At 56.9% G+C, this 15,920-nt stretch overlaps 1 protein-coding gene across 1 annotated transcript in view; it reads left to right on the plus strand.

The window, feature by feature from the left end:
• ALDH1L1 (aldehyde dehydrogenase 1 family member L1) overlaps window positions 1–15,920 on the plus strand; it is a 54,841-nt gene that overhangs the window by 14,885 nt on the left and 24,036 nt on the right. The window contains exons 2-10 of the mRNA XM_055135152.1: window positions 2,397–2,550; window positions 4,231–4,465; window positions 5,316–5,481; window positions 5,633–5,734; window positions 6,409–6,498; window positions 8,157–8,294; window positions 9,940–10,065; window positions 11,533–11,624; window positions 15,399–15,546. Of these exons, the coding sequence (XP_054991127.1) occupies window positions 2,424–2,550; window positions 4,231–4,465; window positions 5,316–5,481; window positions 5,633–5,734; window positions 6,409–6,498; window positions 8,157–8,294; window positions 9,940–10,065; window positions 11,533–11,624; window positions 15,399–15,546 (1,224 nt within the window). The 5' untranslated portion in view covers window positions 2,397–2,423. The remainder of the gene's footprint in view (window positions 1–2,396; window positions 2,551–4,230; window positions 4,466–5,315; window positions 5,482–5,632; window positions 5,735–6,408; window positions 6,499–8,156; window positions 8,295–9,939; window positions 10,066–11,532; window positions 11,625–15,398; window positions 15,547–15,920) is intronic.

Genomic DNA, 15,920 nt, shown 5'->3' on the forward strand with positions numbered 1-15,920 from the left:
TTCAAACACCCCTCCCTTCACCAGTGCCCATCTTCCATCCCCAACCCCCCCAGTATATCTGCCGCCCCCTCCCACCTCCCTAGTCCCCACCCTTATACGTGATAAGTTTCACTTCATTTGCGCTTATCTCGATTACATTCCATGTTTCAACACACAACTCACTACCGTTGCTGGGGTTTCCCCCCAAAAAGAAAAAGACAGTCCTATTGCCAATGAGGCATTTGATAATTCTCCATTACTAAGCATATAGAGATATTAAGTCCTGCTGTTTGTTACATAACTTTTCTTTTTCCCCCTTGCCCCGCGCCACCGAGTTCATGCCTGTTTAGTAATCGCCACGCTGTCTGACAAAGGGAAAAAAAACCGAAGAGGATGGTTATTTCCCGTCATCAGCCGGCGTGGGGCTCTGGCTTAGTTGATAGTCTAGTAGAGTGTCTGCAAGCAGTTTCTGGAACCAAAGCTCTTGCGCTGATATCGGCTCCGGCTCGAGATACCACCAGCGTCCCGCTGGTCCATGTACCTAATTTTTCCCCTTATTTCCCATTCCCACGCCACCAGGTCTGTTTGCTTAATGGACATCACACTATGTTTGACACCACGCCACGTTTCTTCCCGAGAAAGAAGGATATTTCTTCTCAGCCGGCGTGGGGATATAGCTTAGTTCAGTCTAGAGAGATGGCTACCATTTTGATTGCCTTCAATATTTCAACAAAATACTTACTATTCTTGTTAGGATCACCCACAAAAGTCCGACCCATTAAGAAGGAACCATTACATACTGCTGATGCTAAGATGACATTAGGTTGCGCGGCCGCGGCAGCGGCCGCGCGGTTTTGGGTTTCTGTCTAAAGTCCAGGGAAAAAGTTGAAGGAGAGAGAGAGAGATTTCCGCACGGGGAACTCCGTCCGATGTGGGCGGAGACCGGTACTTCCCCGCCCTCGATCCCCCGCCAGCCGCGCCGCGCACTTGGGTGCGTCTCTCCATTTTGTGCTCAGAAGTGGGGTAGATGCTGTGCTGTGCCCAGAGGTTGAGGGGAAGAGAGATAGATTAAAGAAGAAAAAAAAAAAAAAAGAGAAACGCCAGGCCCCCGCTCGGGGGACCTGGCGGAAACTCTCAAGTCACATACTGCAGGTTGCTGGTGGGCTGCCGGTGTCCCAAGCAGCTCCATCCTCTTCGTCAGTCATTCTGGGGGTGCGGGCGCGGAGAAATGGGCTAGAAGATACAAAGAATATTATTGTGAATGTGGAGCAGACAAGTAGTTCTTAAAAGACTACAAAACCCAGTAACCATAAAGGAAACCCTCGGTAAGGTGCACTGTGTTCTATTCAAGCCTTCTGTTCACCCAAAGACAGCACCTACTTTTGTTTTCTTAACTAAATTCCTTCTATTGAATTGCCATGAGATGCACCAGGACAAAGCTGTTCATGGTGGGTTTCAGTCATCAATGTTCTGACACCCATCCCTCCACCAGTATACATTTCCCACCACCAATGTCCCCAGTTTCTCTCCCACCACCACCCCATCCCCTATTCCTGCCTCAGCCTGCCAGAGTGATCATTTCTACCAAGCATTGCCACAGTGGTCCCTTCTCTATCCCAACTGCCTTCTCCCCTAGTACTTGAGGTCAGTTTCCAAACATGGACCAATATTGTTTTAACCCATCATGGAGACATTAAGACAGCCCTTAAGAAAGTGAAAAGGGCAAACTCAGAACTGGAGAAAATATTTTTCATAGATAGCTTAGATAGCTTCAGAACAATCAGAACCAACCCCAACCCCTTGCAGAAATCAAAGAGATAATGCAGTGGGTAATGCATTTACTTTTGGCTAATCCCAGTTCCAACCTAGACACTACATATAGTTCCCTGAGTGCAGAGTTGGCCTTGAGCACCACCAGCTGTGGCCCCAAAACAAACACAAAACCTCCCTCAGCCCTCTGGGCCCTTGAGCTTAGCCTCCCACCCCCCGCCTTTCTCGCCCTCCCCTGCCACACACACATATACACACACATTGGCCATTCCCTGACTCAGGGAAATGAGCTCATTTGAACATTGAAAGCCACTTGGGACAGAAAGCATTTCCCCAATTAACAAATGAGGAAACTGAGGCCTGGTGTGACTTGACACCAGTTACAAAATTGGTGAGTCATGGGAACAGGCTCCAGTCTACCACTCAGGGCTCCAAGCCCATTTGGTGGGTTTCCAAGGCAACGCCCCCACCCCCCTCCGTAGTGGACTCTGATAGCCCCCCCCCCACCACGGTTCCCTCCTTGGGGTTCTTTCACAGTGCCAATCTCCCCGCAGGGGTCTGCTGTTGGAGGAGTTGGGGTGAGGGTCCAATGACCCGGGCAGCCTGTGCCGTGCAGGTCACTCGGGCGCTGACTGCTCCTTCCCCAGGTCCTGCGGCCCGTGCGCCCGGCCGCCATGAAGATCGCAGTGATCGGGCAGAGCCTGTTCGGCCAGGAGGTCTACAGTCACCTGCGCAAGGAAGGCCACCAGGTGGTGGGCGTGTTCACCATCCCGGACAAGGACGGCAAGGCTGACCCTCTGGGTGAGTGGGCGGGAGCAGAGCTGAGGGCACTCTCACCCGGAAGCAGCTCCCAGGGGCTCCCCTGAATCCTGATCGACTGCCTGGATCCCCGCACCCGACTACAGGGTGTGGTGGTGTCTGTGGTAAAGCCAGGCCTGCAGCCAGCACCCTGATGCCTGACTGCTCCCCACGTCTCTGGGAGGCCCGTCACCCCAGGAGTGTCAGCTCATTTACTAGCGGGGTGGAGGGGCCTGGGAATGTGTGGTTTCCTAGGGGTCACATCTGGGTGTACTGGAGGACCCTGAGGCCTCACCCAGCCGTGCTGTTGTCCCCCCCGATTCCAGGCACGCTGATGCCAGGGACTGGTTCCAAAGGAACAATGTGTCCCCAGACCTCAGTGTCGTGCTGAGCCTGGATTCGGCTCTGGCTCCTCCCCCAGGCCCACCCAACCTCACCTCAGTGTGACCTGGGACCCAGTCTCACCCACCTTCTGAGTCCTGTTCCTGGGCTAGACCCGTGACCCCAGATGTCCCGAGGTCCTGAGAGACATCTGTCCTTGCTTGGCGTCAGTGGGGATGCCCTTGGACACACAGCCCTGATACTGAGTCCTCCCTCAACAGCAAGGGGGATGGAGACAGACAGAGAGACAGAGACAGAGACAGAGACAGAGAGAGAAGGGACAGACAGACAGAGACAGAGGGAGGGAGGGAGGGAGGGAGGGAGAGGAAGAAGGAGAAAGAGCAAGAGAGGGAAAGGGAAAGAAAGGCAGGGGGAGAGAAGGGAGGGTGAGGGAGAGAGGGAGGGAAGGTGGGAAGGAGGAAGAGGAGGAAGAAAGGGAGGGAATGCGGAGTGAGCCCAGACATCAGGCCAGTTGCTGACAGAGAACAGACCACATAACTCCACAGAAGTTTCCACGGGGCTCAGGAAGGGCAGATGAACAGACTGTAAGGGGCAGGTGGTGACTGAGACCCTACCAAGGTGAGTATGGGGGGGGGGGGGTAGAAGACTTGCTATCAGCTAAATCTTGAAAGTTAGGGGGGGAATTCAAACTTGTGAGGAGGGAGCAAAGCTTGGGGTTGGGGTCCTTTCCTGGGTCCCCGGTAGCGGGGGCAGACACAGGCAGGCCTCTGCAGACACGGAGAGCACCGCCCAGAGACTGGGGAGTAGCAGCGGGGTTTACTGCATCCTCCTGGGTGAAGCAGCACAGGGGCCCCCAGAAAGGGGCAAGCCCGGGAGCAGCTGAGAACAGGGTCTTGGCTCCCTCCCCAAAAACACACACTGGAGGCACGGGGACTTGGTGACATGTGGAACGTGAGGACAGAGCCTCGGTCACGTAGGCTGGGACAGGGAGCGCCCAGTGGTGGCCAGCTGAAGTCCGCGTGGACAGTGCAGTCTTGAAACCCTCGGCTGGTGCTACATCCTTCATCCCCTAATGGGACACGGGGAGCATCATGTGACTGAAATGGGCCAATCAGAGCTTGCCATCCTACTGGCCTATGATTGGCTCTGGGTGAATGAGTGATTCAAAACGGGCCAATCCAAACCTTCCCTGAGTTTTTTTACTCTTGTGTCTGCGGCGCCTGATTGGGCAGCTGGTCAGAGTGGGCGGGCAGGTTGGGGAAGAAGGCGCAGGAATCGCTTCCCGGGGAAGGCGGGGTGCCTGGTGCGGGGCTGGCTGCTCACCTGCTGTCCCCCACGCAGGCTTGGCGGCTGAGAAGGATGGCGTGCCAGTGTTCAAGTTCCCCCGCTGGCGCGCCAAAGGACAGGCTCTGCCCGACGTGGTGGCCAAGTACCAGGCTTTGGGCGCTGAGCTCAACGTCCTGCCCTTCTGCAGCCAGTTCATCCCCATGGAGGTCATCAATGCCCCCCGCCACGGCTCCATCATCTACCACCCGAGCCTGCTCCCCCGGCACCGCGGGGCCTCGGCCATCAACTGGTGAGACGGAGCGAAGACACTCCCCCAATCGGTCCCAGTGGTCATTCCCTTTGCCTGGAGCTTGACTGTGGTGGTGGTGGGGGGGAATGGGAGGGAGGAGAAGTAGGGGTGAGTCCAGTACAGCGGGGATTCCACACAGCAGACCGCTCAGATGGTGTCAGGAAGGGAGAATATTCCTCAGCAGCAAACTGGGGACAGGCCCTGTGCACCCACAGCAAAAGGAGCCCGGTGCTGTCCCCAGTCTGCCGTGGTCACCTGCACAGAGGGGCCTGGGTGGGGGGGGTCACAAGCGGGCACCCAAAAGGCTGCTGGGGCACCCACCCAGCTCTGCTCTGAGCTCCTCCCTGCCAGCACTCTCAGCATCACCCCACTGGGCAAGAGATAGAGTTGGAGTAAACGGTCCTTGAGTAAGATCGTTTGAGGCGACGGGAATAGCTAGGACAAGAGCTGGGGCTGTCTGGGGGGTGAGTGGGTTAGGGGTGTCAGGGAGAGGAGACTGCACTGCGAGAGAGACTGGGTTTATAAACAGTCTGGCCGGAATGCAGGTCTCCATCCCCCACTCACAGGTCTCTTCACTTCCCTAGGCCTCAGTCTTCACATCTGTCAAAAGGGCATGTGATATCTGTCTTAGCTATGACCATGGGGAATTGAGTTATACGGGTCCCATGGGCTTTGCACACACACCTGGTCTGTTGTTAGTGCTGTCATGCCCCGTGTCCTTCCTGGTCTCCTATGGGGAGTCAGGGGTGGGGGTGGCTAGAGGCTGCCAGAGGGCACAGGGGCTGCCCCCCAAGGCACCGCTCTCTGTGCTCTTCCCTCCCCGACTCAGGGTCTCACTCTTGCTTCCTAGGACCCTCATTCACGGGGACAAGAAAGGGGGCTTCACCATCTTCTGGGCGGACGACGGTCTGGACACCGGGGACCTTCTGCTCCAAAGGGAGTGCGAGGTGCTCCCGGACGACACAGTGAACACGCTCTACAACCGCTTCCTCTTCCCCGAAGGCGTCAAGGGGATGGTAAGAGCTGGGCACTGGGGGGAACACGCAAGCCCACGGGCCTTAAACTCCAGCGCCCTCCCTGGGCTCAGCTCTGCAGGGAGCCAGCTCTCCGCTCAGGCCCTCCGGGAGGCAGGAAGGACTAAGCCTCCCGATGCTCCTCGTCCTGCAGGTGCAGGCCGTGAAGATGATCGCCGAGGGCAAGGCCCCCAGGCTTCCCCAGCCAGAAGCGGGAGCCACCTACGAGTGTATTCAGAAGAAGGAAAACGCCAAGGTGAGTGCAGGCCCTGCCCCGCTGCAGCCCCCTGTGCGCGGGCACCTCCTGGGGGAGCCGCCTCCAGGCTGGCAGGGAAATCCCAGGCCACCATGGGTGAGCGGGACCTTAGAGAAGAATGGCCGGCAGGGAGCAGCGTCCACCTGGGGTTCTTCCTCTTTCTGCTCCTATTCCTCCTTAGGGATAAGAAGGGGCAAACCCCAGGACTCAGCGCAAAGCCAGATGCTCATTTAGTGCTCTGGCAGGGGGGTCTATAGGCCATCTCTCTGCTCAGGCCTGACTGTGCCCAGTTTTTTCTGCTCAAGCTTGATGGGTGCTGTGTATGTGTGTCGGGGGGGTCTGCAGGAGCCCCCAGGTGAGGCGAAGCTGGCAGAGGCATGTGGAATGGGTCTTCCCTGTGCATGACACTGGGCCCTAGAGACCCCAAAGCAGCGTCCCCCAAACCATCCGTCACCCGTTTCCAGACAGAGACGCACGAGGGGAGGCAGGGTCCAGGGCCAGGGTGCCAGGGAGAGCCTCCACTTCCCCCACCCTCGGACCCCTGGCTCTCTCCCAAGACCCTTCTCTCTGCAGCCCAGGGGTCAGCAGGGTGAGAGGTGGGGGGACAGGGGCCTCCCCCTGACAGGCAGAGGGGAGGCCACTTTGAGTATCCATGTCCCTTCCGCCCCTTGCAGATCAACTGGGCGCAGTCAGCCGAGGCCATCCACAACTGGATCCGAGGCAACGACAAGGTGCCAGGTGCCTGGACCGAGGCCTGCGGGCAGGTGCGTGGGGCGTGGCTGGGAGCCAGCTGTAAAATGACCCAAATGCATGTGATTAGGGCAGAGAGAGAGAGAGAGAGAGAGAGAGAGAGAGAGAGAGAGAGAGAGAGAGAGAGAGAGAGAGTGCAGAAGGCTGGGTGAATGCTTTGCATACAGGGGTTCTGGGGGTGGACCCACTGAGCACCACTGGGACTAACCCAAACACACACACACACACACACACACACACACACACACACACAGAGGAAAGAAATAACCAAAAGGAAGAGCAGAAGCAAAGCTGGTGATTCCCCCAGTAGTCACAGGCAAAGTCTCCTGGAACACAGTGCCCAGACAGCGGGCAGACTCCCACCCAGTGACACAGTACCCTGACAGCGGACAGACCCAGTGACACAGTACCCTAACAGCAGGCAGACTCTCACCCAGTGACACGGTACCCTGACAGCGGGCAGACTCCTGCCTAGTGACACAGTACCCTAACAGTGGGTAGACTCCCGCCCAGTGACACGGTACCCTGACAGCAGGCAGACTCCCACCCAGAGACACAGTACCCTGACAGTGGGCAGACTCCCACCCAGAGACACAGTACCCTGACAGCAGGCAGACTCTTGCCCATTGACACAGTACCCTGTCAGCGGGCAGACTCCCGCCCAGTGACACAGTACCCTGACAGCGGGCAGACTCCTGCCCAGAGACACAGTACCCTGACAGCAGGCAGACCCACACCCAGCACGACCTGAAGCAGCCAAACCAGGGCCGAAACGCAACTTGACCGGTCACTCTCCACTGCGGTAGTTCTCAGGAAGGGGGTGACCCCATCAGGTGTGCAAGACTTGGTTGAGTTGATGAGTTTTAGAGGCAGAAGCAGGAGGCAGCCCAAGTGGAGCTGGAGTTCCACTGTCTGACAGGACCAGCCGAGTCAGCGGCGTGTGTGTGTGTGTGTGTGTGTGTGTGTGTGTGTGTCTGTGTGTGTGTGTGTCTGTGTGTGTGAGACCTGGTGTCTGCTAAGGAGGGTTGTCAGACCCACTGTCCACTCTGAAGGTGATGAGGAAGGGCCTCTGCTTCGAGACAGGGCAGGGCATGGGGGCAGTGGGCAGGCCAGCTGCTGATACGGGAAGTCCCTCTGGGGCTGACAGTTGCTGGAGGCTTGGGGGTCCTGGCAGGACCATCCATGATCTTGTGGAGGGTAGCCGTGTCTCCATGAGGCCCTAGACGGTCCGAACCCCTGACTTCCGGCCCCAGTGGGGTCCAGGCTGATGGCCCAAACCCCTAACTTCCGGCCAGCTGCTCTGACGGGGCCCAGGAGTGTCTCCTGCCCTCACAGCCACAGAAAGAGCCTTTGCAAGTGGCTGTGCCGGGCGGCCTCCCCAGAGCCGTGCTCTCCTCCACAAGGCCTTGGGCCGACTCTGTCTCCGGGTGTCCGACTGTGGTGAGGGCCCCAGGCCATTGCAGAGACTCTCCGGAGCACTCGGCTCCTGAGGCAGCCCGGCCCTCGTCCCCAGCCCTCGGAGGCTGCCCAGCTCCTCAGTGTCCCTGGCTGCAGGCTCCTGGCTGCCAGCCCGACCCCTGCCCCCAGACCTCCATGGCCCTGCTCAGCCCTGCCCCGGCTGCCGGCCCCGGCGCCCCTCACCTGCCCGCTCTGCCTTTCGGACTCTCAACAGAAGCTGACATTCTTCAACTCGACGCTGAACACCGCAGGCGTCATTCCCGAGGGCGAAGAGCTGCCCATCCCGGGCGCCCACCGGCCGGGGCTGGTCACTAAAGCCGGACTCGTGCTCTTCGGGAACGACGACAGAATGGTAACGGCGCTGCCCGGAAGGACACAGGCCTCACCTTTGCCCGGCCTGGGGCTGCTTGGGGGAATACCAGCCCTGGGGCTCCAGCAGGGCACATCTGCCCCCCACACACCCCGTGGGGACCCCCGGGCACAGCCAGCAGGTGGCTCCTGCCCGCACCCTCTCCCGGCCCCAAACTCGAGCCCTGTTTGCATCCATCAGACTGTGTGCATGCCTCGGTTTCCTGCTCTTTGAGCCGAGGTGCCACCGGGAGAGCACCCAGGCGCCGCGGTGGCATGCCCCTCGCTCTGGCTCATACCAGCGGGTGCTGCGACTCAGAATCCCAGTGGCTGCTCCTGCACGGTGCTGTGGGTCCCCGGGCATGCAGTGCTTCAGTGTTGGGGACCGTTCTCCCACGGGTCCCCTGAGACCTGCACCCATCAGGGCGCTAGACGGACAGAGACGCACAAAGCGGGCACAAACCCCATCTCCCAAGCTAGGCGGTGGCCATGGTGGGATTAGAACCTGGTGTTCTGGTTCTGCAGCGGCCGCTGGATCCTGAGGCCCAACCGCTAGGCTGTCAGCAGCTGAAGATTCTGGAAGGAGGGAGGGGCGGGGGGCGGGGGGGGGAACAGCGGGGTCTCGGGCACTTGGGGGATTTTAGGAGAACCCTGAGCTGCAGCTGTTCGTGTGTCCAGGCCCAGGGTAGGTGGGAGCAGCGCTGCCCGTGGCTGGCCTGTGCCCCCCTGGGCCTGGCCCCTGCAGGCCGCGCCCTGCCCCTGTCTGCCCTGGACACGGGTGGGAGTTCCCGGTGGTGACTCAGCTGGGTGACACTTGCAACCGGATCAGACCCTCTGTCCTACGTCAGGGTCCCGCGGAGCGGAGCGAGATGGGAATTTGTGTGCGTGTAGTACGCAGGAGGTGCACCCCGAAAGTTGCACCCCGAAAGTTGCAGAGATTGGGGGAGCAGGCCAAAGTAGACGACCACATCAAGGGGGTCTGCCGCATGGATCGCATTGGCCTGGGAGACCCCGGTACCCTCGCACCCTCAGTTCTCAGGCTCCTCTGGACCTGCAGTGGAGGGGCGCAGTGCAGACCCCAGGGCATGAGAAGAGTGAGGCACCAGAGAGCAGGGAGGGGGGCTCTGGGCCTCCCCCGGGGTCTCACCGTAGTGACCACGGCAGCGGCACGGGAGGAAGCAGGCTGGGAGGTGGGGCCGTGGCCCAGCTGGCCCTGGCTGGACTCCATCAGGCGGCCTCCGTTGAGGGGGGCAGCCTGAGCCCAGCTCAGACAGAGCCATCCTGTGTCCCCCCCCCCCTTCCCCCCGCCTCTGAGCCCGAGGCAGTCTTGGCGCCCCCCTCCGTGTTTCCCTGGTGTTGCCCGCCCTGGGCTCTTGAGCCCCTCATTGTTCTCTCCCCGACACGCCAAGCCAAGCTTGGCTCCCTCACGCCTCATGGGGAGGCATCGGGGCTATAGAAATAAAACAAGTGTGACACCCCCCCCCATGAGTATGTTGGTGGGGGAGGTGACCAAGGAGGGAGGGGCGGTTTCCTTGGTGCTCCTCTCTGGAGCCCCCTCACCTCATCTCTGCACTCACGGGCCGCCCCGTCCGCCCGCACCCCTGCCGGCTGCCCACTGTGCAGGGGTGACCCCGGGCCCTTCTTGGCAGCTGCTGGTGAAGAACATCCAGCTGGAGGACGGGAAGATGCTCCCGGCTGCACAGTTCTTCCGCGCAGCAGACAGCAGCGCCCTGGAGCTGACGGAGGCCGAGCAGGGCACCGCCGAGGCCGTGCGGGTAGGTCGCCCTCGAGGGAGGGTGTCTCAGGGACAGGTGCCTGGGCACTTCTGTGCCGACCCCAGCTGCAGAGCAGGTGCTGTGTCACCCTGGGACCTTCTGATGCCGCCGCCCTCCCCTGCTCCTTCCCCTCCTTCCTGGGCCACCGGGGCCCTGGGATTTGGCCCGCTGGGTCTGCGACTTCCAGAACATCCCGGTCAGCAGTGAAGATACGGAATGGACAGTTAGGGACAGCTAAGTGGGCCACATGTCAGATAACATCCCACATGGCTCTCTGATGAGAACCTGGAGACCAGAAGCTTCTAGAGAGACTCCCCAAGAGGGGACCCAGAGTGGCCAGCCCAGCTCACCGCCGTGCAGTGCCAGAGAGGGCTTCTCTCTCCCGGATCCAGTCTCTTTCCCCGGAAATCCAGTCCACGTGGCCTCCCCCTGCTGCCCCCCTCGCCCTCCCCACCTTCTTCTGAAGGCAGGTGGCTGGGGAACCTCGGGCATCCAGCCACTTGGTGCGCTCGGTGATGCGTCTAAGAGATGACCTCCTGGCTGGCAGGATCGTACCGGGAGGAAAACGTGTTGCCTGGCACGGGGCGGCAATCCTAGTTCACTCCCTGGCATCCCGTATGGCCCCACCAGGGGTCTCTCTGGAGCACTGCCTGATAGGGCCCAACACCCCCTCTCCCCGCCCAAAGAAATGAGTGTTGAGCTGATACCAGGCACTAGGCCAGAGGCTGGAACATGAGGAAGCAACGTCCCCACTGTCTGGGAGGGGCCCTGCTCGTGTGGAAGAAAGCCACGAACAGCCAAGCCTGGATAAAGTGATCTCAGGGCACCCCAGGGAGCCATATAACAGGAAATGAGGATGAGGCCAGAGCTTGGGAGGAGGGAAAGGTCAGAGATCTCTGTGAGAGGGAGAGATCGGGAGAGATGCTTCAGGCAGAAGGAAGAGGAAATGTCCCCAAATTGACACATCTGGGGCAGCCCACAGCCTCCCTGCGGCACTGACTGGGCTAGTAACCTGGGATCTAGATCCAGATCTAGACTCATCCGGGGATCTAGAACTCACTCTGGACAGGTCTCTGTAGGTCCAGGACTCTTGGCTGCTTTCTGAGTCCAGGACAGAGGGCCAGAGCTGGCCAGTGCTTGGTGGCTTGATCTGACCTTGGGACCCCCACGAAACCACCATGTTCCCTCTTATTTCACATGCCAAGGGCCATATGTACATAGGATCACACGGGGAACCCCCACACCCACGTGACACCCCCAGCTGTAGCAGGGTCTGGGGGGTGGTCCCAGGTCTTCCTGTTGCCTTGGGACCACCATAAGAACCCACAAGCAGTTGACATCAAGGTGAGGTGGACGTGAGAACAGCAGCCGGGGGGCCTGGGCTGAAGCCCCTCCTGCTTCCCTGGGGACTCTGTGGGCAGCAGCCCAGCTCCCAGAGGCCACGTGCTCACTGCCCCTCTCTTCCAGAGTGCCTGGAAAAGGATTCTCCCCAACGTCGGGGAAGTGGAGGACACGACTGATTTCTTCAAGTCAGGGGCAGCCTCAGTGGACGTGGTGAGGTGAGTCCAGGCGAAACTCATGGTCTTGCTGGCTAAGAGCGCAATGGCACACAGCCAAACTCAAGCACTTGTCTACAGTGAGTTCTAGATGCCCAGGCATGTTAGATTTGGTTCTAGATCCCAGGGCATGCCTAGATCTGGCTCTAGACCTCTAGACCTCTTCTAGATCAGACTGTAGATCTCTGGGCCTCTTCTAGGTCTGGCTCTATATATCTGGATTCGGCTCTGAAACTCAGTGCCTCCTCTAGATCTGGGTCTAGGCCTCTTCTAGATCTGGTTCTAGATCTCTAAAACTCCTCTAGATTGGGTTCTAGTTCTCTAGGCTTCTTGGTAGGGTTCTAGATCTCTAGAACTCTAGCTCACTGGAAGCCACGTGGCAGCCAGTGATTCACTTCTGTTTTAAGACCGAGTAACGCACCACCATGTGTCACCTCTGCGTTTTGTCTTCGATAACAAGCTATCACAGTTCAGTTGTAACTGAAAACATGGTACTTGTGTTTCTCCTTGCCATTCTCTGTTGCCACAAATGCACGCTCTTATCTTATGGCATGAGAGTTCTAAAGTTATATCGCATTTTAATTTTTTGTTCCTTTTGACCTTTAAGCCAGAATTGTGAGTGGTTTTAGTACCACCGTTGACTGTATGTGGTATTGTCTGTACATGTCTGAGCGGAGGGTGTGGCTTATGGTTGCAGGCATGAGGCCTGGGCTTGGTCGCCAGCACAGAAAAAAATTAATAACTGCATAAATGACAAATTTACTTTCATGCTCCTTCTGTCTCTCTTCAGAAGTTTTCTTCTTTCTTGCTGAAGGGCTCCCAGCAGCATTCCTCATGAGAAGCTGTTTCATGGTCATCCCCGTCTCTCTGCAAACAAGATGTTTCTCCCTCTAGTTTATTTTGAGAGTTTCCCCCCTTTAACATTTGTGTGTGTGTGATATGTATATATGGATAGAGCTCTTTAAAAAATGCTGTTTGATGGACCGGAATGATAGAACAAGAAGGTGGGACACTTCCCTTATTTATGGTCAACCTGAATTGGAATCCCAACATCCTACATGGTTCAATCCTAGCATCCCACATGGGCCTCTGTGCCCTGCTAGTACTGATTGCTAAGTACAGCTAGTTGTGGCAAATATGTATATATACATACATATATATGTATATATATATACATATATATTATTTGGGGCTGGAGCGAGAACAGGGATTAAGTAAGGCACAGACTTTGTATGCCCCCGAACCACATGGTCCCTTGAGCACCTTTGGGTGTGGCCCTGGTAGTCCCTGAACACCATCATATCCTTAGCTTGAACTACCAGGCCCAACTGGCCAAGAATCACCAGGAATGCCCCCCACCCCCAGTACTGCTTGGGAGACGTGCTACCCCCAAATACTATCTAATGTTCTCTGAGCTCTGAGTCTGGGGTTTAGTATTTCATATTGGAAGCTTCTCAGCCACTGTTCCTTCTGATCATTCCTCCTATTCCTTTCTTGCCCTGTTGGCATTCCTGTGATGGGTCTGTGGTCTCTTCAGGAACTATCCCTTCTGGGCCCTTCCATTCTCTTTGATTATTATTCTCCTTTTGCATTATGGTTTGAGAAGTTCCTTTTGGCCTGTCTTCAGGCTCACTGACTCTATCTTTTTTATTTTTTAATTGAATCACCATGAGATACAGTTACAAGCTTTTATGTTTGAGTTTCAATCATACAATGATCAAACACCCATCCTTCCACCAGTGCACATTCTCCACCACCAGTATCCCCAGTATACCCCCTCTCTCCAACCCTCCCCCTGCCTCCATGGCAGACAATTTCTCCCATACTGTCTCTCTACTTTTGGGCATTATGGTCTGCAACATAGACACCGAGAGGCTATCACGTTTGGTCCTTTATCTACTTTCAGCACACATCTCCCATCCCGACTGATTCCTCCAGCCATCATTGTCTCAGTGATCCCTTCTCTATCCCAGCTGCCTTCTCCCCCAGCTCATGAGACAGCCTTCCAACTATGGGGCAATCTTCCTGGCCCTTGTGTCTACTGTCCTCGAGTGTCACTGACTCTATCTTGTCTGAGTCCTGTCTGCTCTCAAGACATCCTTCAGTTCCATGGCTGTGCTTCATATTTTCAGCATTTCCTTTGAAACATTTCTCACGGATCCTATCCCGCTGTTCACGTTGTTCCTTTTTGTCTTGGGTGTTGTCCCCTATTGCCGTGAGAGCCCCAGCATTCTGATGACAGCTTCTTAAAATTCCCAGCTGGATGGTTCTAGAAGTGTCTGCCCTCTCGGAGTCTGGTCCTGATTTGCTGTGCCTCTTTGTTGTTCTTACCCTTTAGCATGGACTGTGATTTTTCTGTTGAAAGTGGGATGAGAGAGGCCGGAGAGGGAGTATAGCAGGGTAGACTCTTGCCTTGCACACAGCTGACTAGGATGTGATCCCGGGATCCCACGTGGCTCCAAAGCCTCCAGGGAATATTCCTGAGCACAGTCAGGAGTTACCATAAGCTCCTCCAGGTGTGGCCCAAACCACCACCACCACCACCCTCCCCAAAAAGGAAGTGGGCTGAGAGGAACTGAACTGAATAATTGCCTGTGGCAGAGGTTTACTCTTATAAGCTGGGAGTCGGGCTGGCCACAGCTGTTGGGGGAGAAACAAAATTTTCTAGGATCCTTGGTTTAGTCTTCTCTGTGGTCTTAGATTTCCTTAAAGATTCCTTAAAAATGAAAATGACACTTTAAAAAAAATACCTTGTTGTTAGGAAATCATCATCATCATCATCATCATCCCATTGACTGTCGAATTTCTCGAGCGGGCTCAGTAACCTCTCCATTTGTCCTATCCCTGAGATTTTAGAAGCCTCTCTCTACTCGTCCTTCCCAACGATGCCACATTAGAGGCTCTTTCAGAGTCAGGGGAATGAGACCCAGCTTGTTACTGGTTTTGGCATATGAATACACCATGGGGAGTTTGCGAGGCTCTCCCATGTGGGCAGGAAGCTCTTGGTAGCTTGCCAGATTCTCCCAGAGGGAGAAGAAGGCTATGAGATATCGAGCAGCTGCAAAGTGGCCACGTGCTTCCGGGAGCTTGCTTGTTAGAAAATATCTGCTTTAATTCTTTACCTGTTCTTTTGCTTGTTTGTTTGGGGCCACACCCAGCAGTGCTCAGGGCTTACTCTGCATTCATGGATCATTCTGTGATGGGGCTCAGGGGACCATCTGGGGTGCTGGTGATCAAACCCGGGTCAGCTGCTTGCAAGGCCGGCAAATTAGTCCAAATCTTACCCCACTGGACTAACCCTCCTGCCCCTCCTTGACCTGTTTTTACATGACTTATTTTTTTAACCACTGAGTTTGGGGAGTTATATATGAAACAAGTCCTTTATCTGATATTTGATTTAGATGCATCTTTTCCTACTCTTTACCTTGTCTTCCCATTATATTTTTAGTGTCATTCAGGGATTATTATTGATTTTTTTACGAAGCGCTCTCAGTAGGTGGTTAAACAGTCACTCATCAGACAACGGGCAGTGGCCGCTTTGATCTAAGAAACAGCTCAAGAAACTAAGGCCCAGATGAGTTAGTCGCTTGCCCCAGGTCACAAGTGTTGTAAGTGACAGAGAACATGAATCCAGGGGCTTCCGAATCCACATACTGGCTCTTAAACCCACTTGTAGGGTCCCACCCAGTCTTGGGGTCCTGGGTGAGGCCTCTTGGATCTGTGGCCTCTGTGTGTGTGGGGGGGATGGGGCCTGCTGACCCCGTCTCCTCTCCCCAGGCTGGTGGAGGAGGTGAAGGAGCTGTGTGAGGGCCTGGAGCTGGAGAACGAGGACGTGTACATGGCCACCACCTTCGGCGACTTCATCCAGCTGCTAGTGCGGAAGCTGCGCGGGGACGACGGGCAGGGCGAGTGTGCCATCGACTACGTGAGTCCAGACCCCCACCCCCACCCCGAGCGGCCCCGCCCCGCCCTCCCCTCCGCGTCCTCTCCGGGGGCCCCCCGGGTGCAAGCTGCACGCCCGTGGGTAGCTGGGCAGGTCTGGGACAGGAGCTGGGAGCAGAGAGTGGGGGGTTGGCCTCGGGACAGAGGGGCAGGGTGGGCAGATGGGGGGCTGTGCCCCGAGGCATTCCTGTGAGGGCCTGAGACTCCCTGTGAGGTCCATGGAGGGTTGCTGGCTTTTTTTGGGGGGTCCTGAGAGGTCACCTGCCATGCGGGGGGGAGGGGGGTCCCAGTTCAGGCCGTCTGACCTCAGCCTGTGCCTTCCATGGCTCCCGACCCGCAGCTCTCACACCGCCCCGT

Source organism: Sorex araneus, chromosome 4, assembly GCF_027595985.1.
Source record: "Sorex araneus isolate mSorAra2 chromosome 4, mSorAra2.pri, whole genome shotgun sequence".
NCBI lineage: Eukaryota > Metazoa > Chordata > Mammalia > Eulipotyphla > Soricidae > Sorex > Sorex araneus.